General features: G+C 60.7%; 1 protein-coding gene across 1 annotated transcript; it reads left to right on the top strand.

Annotated features, from left to right (window-relative positions):
- The first annotated feature begins 1985 nt into the window (after nt 1-1985).
- Nucleotides 1986-4035, top strand: AVP (arginine vasopressin). Its single transcript, XM_027559312.1, has 3 exons — nt 1986-2173; nt 3411-3612; nt 3796-4035. The coding sequence occupies exons 1-3, from the start codon at nt 2054-2056 to the stop codon at nt 3972-3974; spliced, it is 501 nt and encodes a 166-aa protein (XP_027415113.1). The 5' UTR covers nt 1986-2053; the 3' UTR covers nt 3975-4035.
- The last annotated feature ends 686 nt before the right edge of the window (nt 4036-4721 follow it).

Here is a 4721-nt window from a genome sequence, read left to right as displayed (position 1 = left end):
CTTGTACCAGAGCCTGAGCCCTTTATTTCCTGTAGCCCCTTCAGTTTTCAGTTGGTAACTCAGACCTAAAGTGCAGAGAGGGTAAGTGCTGGACCAAGGCCACACAGCTGGACTAAGCCAGGCTTCTGACTTTCTCCTGGGTCTGCCCCACAGCCCAGAGACTCAGGAGAGCAGTGACCAGACCAAGTTTATTTTTTGGCCATGAGTGGAATGAAAAGGTTCATCCTGGGTTAACTCAAGAAGGTACTCTCTCTGGAAAAATCTCTTAAGGTCTTATTAATAGTAATATGGCATTAATTGGAGAAGGCAATGGCACCCCACTCCAGTACTCTTGCCTGGAAAATCCCATGGACAGAGGAGCCTGGTAGGCTGTAGTCCATGGGGTTGCGAACAGTAGGACACGACTGAGCGACTTCACTTTCCCTTTTCACTTTCATGCATTGGAGAAGGCAATGGCAACCCACTCCAGTGTTCTTGCCTGGAGAATCCCAGGGACGGGGGAGCCTGGTGGGCTGCCGACTGTGGGGTCGCACAGAGTCGGACACGACTGAAGTGACTTAGCAGCAGCAGCAGCATGGCATTAATAATACTACAATACTACAATTAATTAACTTCACAATGGTACAGGCACTTTTCCAAAGCTCTCATATAGTACATTATCTTAGTCCTCATGACAACCTGGTGATGTGGCTGCAAGTATTTTCCCTACTTCACCCTGGAGGAAAATGAGGCTCAGAGAAGTCAAGTGATCCACCCTAGTCATGATGTTTCGAGCAACAGAGGCCAGATTCCAACAGGCTGCTGGGCTCCAATGTCCTCACGGCTCCCCATCCTTGGGACCTGGGACCCCGTACTGCGCTTGGTGGGCAGGAGGCAGCTGGAGCTTCCTGCCGGCATCCTGGAGAAGAGGCCAAGAGTCTGGGGGCGGGGGGTGAGCCAGGGGCTGTGCAGAACCTGAGAGGTACAGGGTGGCTAGCTTAGGTCCAAGGATCAGAGAGCCACTTAGGTGGCCCAGAGAGGGAGACTTCCATCCCTGAAGCCCACCAGCCTGGGGTCATAAACCAAAGGCTGCTTTCTCAGGCTGGGCCCCTTTGGCTGTGGCTTTGCCCCTCCCCCAAATCCCCTTGAGGCCCCAGGCCTGAGCTGGTATCTGCCCTAGTCCCCACAAATCAGGGTACTGGTCAGGGTAGGAATTGGGGTGCTGGCTGTCAGTTTCTCCCCCGACCTTTGAACTTTGCTGGGTCAGGATTTCTTCTTTTCCTGTAGACACTCACTCTACTGCTGCCTGGAAGGGGAGTGGTGGGGATATGCCAAGAAGCTGTCCCCAGGGTCCCCAGTCCCTCCAGGAAACTTCCCCACCCACCAAGTAGAAGGGCCCCTGATTCCATGTTGCTCCCTTGCCTCCATGACACAGGGCTGCGGGCAGCATTTCCTCTTCTAGGGCAGCTGGTACAGTGGCCTCTGTCAGCACCACCGAGGGTGTGTGCCATTCTTGGTCACTTGTCCTCTCACGGGACTAATCCCCCAGATGGGGTCCTGCATACCGACTGTCCCCTGCCCACCACTCCTGGGCTGGGGCCTGACTTACTCCTTACCAGCAGCCCCTGGGTCCCCTTGCCCCCTTCTCTGGGGTCTGTGTCAGGGGATAGGGCCTGTTGACCCTCAGCCTCTTCTGGACACCAGAAAGCTTGGAGACAGTTTCCAGGTGACCCCCCCTCATTCCCCGTCTGTCCACCTCCCCGAGTCTAGAGAGCCGCAATCATAGCCGCAGCAGCTCCTGTCACACCGCAGCCACACCGCTGCCTATGACAGCCTGGAGGCCAGCATCCCTCCCCCACCGTCCCCTGCACAGGTCCACGTGCGTCCCCAGATGCCTGAATCACTGCTGACGCCTGGGGACCTGGAGGCCACGGGCTCCTGGGGAGCCACTGGGGAGGGGGTGGCGGCCACGTCACTTCAGAGGGAACACCTGCAGACATAAATAGGCAGCCAGCGAAGACATCGCAGCACAGTCCACAGAGCAGCACTGCGCACTGTGCCCACCCGTGCCAGGATGCCCGACGCCACACTGCCCGCCTGCTTCCTCAGCCTGCTGGCCTTCACCTCTGCTTGCTACTTCCAGAACTGCCCAAGGGGCGGCAAGAGGGCCATGTCCGACCTGGAGCTGAGACAGGTATGACCATGACCGCTCTCAGAGCTGCAGGGAAGGGGCAGAGGCCCAGGGACGGCACCACCGTGCAGGGGCTAGCAAGGGAAGTCGTGGGAGAGGCAGGCTTTAGAGGAAGTGCCCAGCAGAAGAAGGGAGGCTTGGCATGGCCAGACAAAGGGGACCAGGCTGTCAGGCAGGCTAGGACAGGTTGCAGGACTTCCGGAACACTGTCCCTACCAGAGAAGGGATGCTGGCAAGAGGTTTCCCTAGTTCCTGGGCTTGGAGCTGCAGCAGGGAGAATGGGCAAGGCCTTCTCTGTGCCCATGGGGCCTCTCCTCCAGGACCAGCTGGAGCTTCAGAGGCTCTGTCCTCCCAGCACTCTAAGCCTTCCCCGATCAGCGTCCAGCTTCTCCTAGCCATGGGCCCCAGCATTCACCCCGGCCCCGAAGCTGGCCATTGCCCTGAGCTTGCCCGAGTGACAGGTGCCACTCAAGCATCCTGTAAAGAAGTTCTTCTGGGTACCTAGCCCAATTCTTTCATGCTGCATGTCCAATGAGTCCCTCTTAATCCATCTTCAGCAGCACTAAAGGAAACCCAATCACCGTGCTCAATTCTGCCATGGTCAAAAGTGGCCAGTTTTGAGCTGCTGAACAAACTTTTGGGAAGGTGGGCAGCCCCCACTGACGGCCCTTCCTCTGCTCGGCAGCTTTGGAAGCTGGAGTCACCTAGGTGCCTCATACCCTCCTCTAGGGCTTAGATCCTTGCCACTCAGGGTCAGTCCTTAGACGGACTAGCAGAAGTCAAGGTCCCAGTGAGACCCACTGGCTTGAGGGGCAGGGCAAGGGCAGAGAGGGGACAGGACAGGATAAGGAGGGGCGGGGGAGGGAGGGCAGAAGGAAGGTCTGCTTCAAGGGGAGGGTAGTGGGCAGCTGAGAGAAGGGTGGACACCAGGAGGCCCCAGAGCTGAGGGGGAAATTCTCCCCCAAATAGCGCATGAGGGTTCCCTTTGACAAAGCGGGAGGACGCTGAGGGGTGTGACTGACAGCTGTTCCTCAAACATCTGAAAACCGAGGGAGCGGAGAAGCTTTTTTTTGACTGCTCTCCTTCGACCAATTTTGGGCCCAAAGAGAGCCAGGGAGACCCGCCACCTCCCGCGCTCCTCCGGCCGCCCTCGCCCGCCCGGCTCAGCCCCCCACCCCACAGGGTCTCCCTCCCCGGCCGCTCCCCTCCCGCCCCCGGCTCATCCCCTCCCTCCCACCAGTGTCTCCCCTGCGGCCCCGGGGGCAAAGGCCGCTGCTTCGGGCCCAGCATCTGCTGCGGGGACGAGCTGGGCTGCTTCGTGGGCACGGCCGAGGCGCTGCGCTGCCAAGAGGAGAACTACCTGCCGTCGCCCTGCCAGTCCGGCCAGAAGCCCTGCGGGAGCGGGGGCCGCTGCGCCGCCGCCGGCATCTGCTGCAACGACGGTGCGCGGCCCGGGCGGTGGGGCGGGGGCGGGGAGGGGGGCGAGGAGGGGGCGGGGCCGGGGCCGGGGGCGGGGCGGGGCGGGGGCCGGGTTGATCTGGGTCCGGGTCTGGAGGGGGTGGGAAGCGGGGCCCGGTCCCCGAGACGCGCCCGCCAGCTGCGCGCTCAGCCCGTGCTCCCCGCAGAGAGCTGCGTGACCGAGCCCGAGTGCCGGGAAGGTATCGGCTTCCCCCGCCGCGTTCGCGCCAGCGACCGGAGCAACGCGACCCTGCTGGACGGGCCGAGCGGGGCCTTGTTGCTGCGGCTGGTGCAGCTGGCGGGGGCGCCGGAGCCCGCGGAGCCCGCCCAGCCCGGCGTCTACTGAGGCGCGCCCCCCCCCCCCCACCCCTGCCCTCGCAGCACGAAAAATAAACGTTTTAAAGGCACTGCTAGTGTGCGTCTCTGCCTCTGGGGGTGGAGAGGGGAGACGAAGGGAGGGCGGGGGATCAGTTCCTGGACCCGAAGTCGCGCGCAGATCCACCCCCAGAAAAGGGACAGATGCTGGGGGAAGCGATCTTGGGCCAGCATGATTCTAGATAGAACAACGGCCTGGGAGACCTGGGGAGCGCGGAGAGGGAGGCCGCCGCCTGGGAGTGGCCGCGGAAGGGGCTGGGCTGGGGCTCTGGCAATAGGATGGAAATAAAAACAGAGAAAGGGGAAAGACAGTGGTGGGCAAGATAGCAAGAGAGAGCGGGATAGCAGAACGGTGGAGAGAGACGTTGAGAGTCACAGAGAGAAGAATGAGAGAGGGGCAAGGGGATGAGCCAAGGGTGACCAGGAGTTCCTGACTCTTTTTACATCCCAGGAGACTGAGGCAAAAACAGCTCCAGGAATTCCCAGACTTTCTCATCCGAGACTGTGTTTTATGTGCCCGAGTGTGGGGGACATTATCACCCCAGATCCAGCAGAGAGGAGGGCCAGGTACTGTCTGTCCAGGAGGAGACTAAGTATCCCCATTCAGGCCACTCAGCCAGGGTGAGAGACGGAGCCTACAGAAACCCTGGGTACATTCCCCGCCCCCATACAGCCACACCAACCCCCTGCCTCCTCCAACACACACTCGCAATCAAGA

This window comes from Bos indicus x Bos taurus, chromosome 13 (assembly GCF_003369695.1).
Source record: "Bos indicus x Bos taurus breed Angus x Brahman F1 hybrid chromosome 13, Bos_hybrid_MaternalHap_v2.0, whole genome shotgun sequence".
Classification (NCBI taxonomy): Eukaryota; Metazoa; Chordata; class Mammalia; order Artiodactyla; family Bovidae; genus Bos; species Bos indicus x Bos taurus.
Note: the sequence above shows the minus strand (reverse complement) of the source record. Positions and strands in the feature narration are given on the sequence as shown.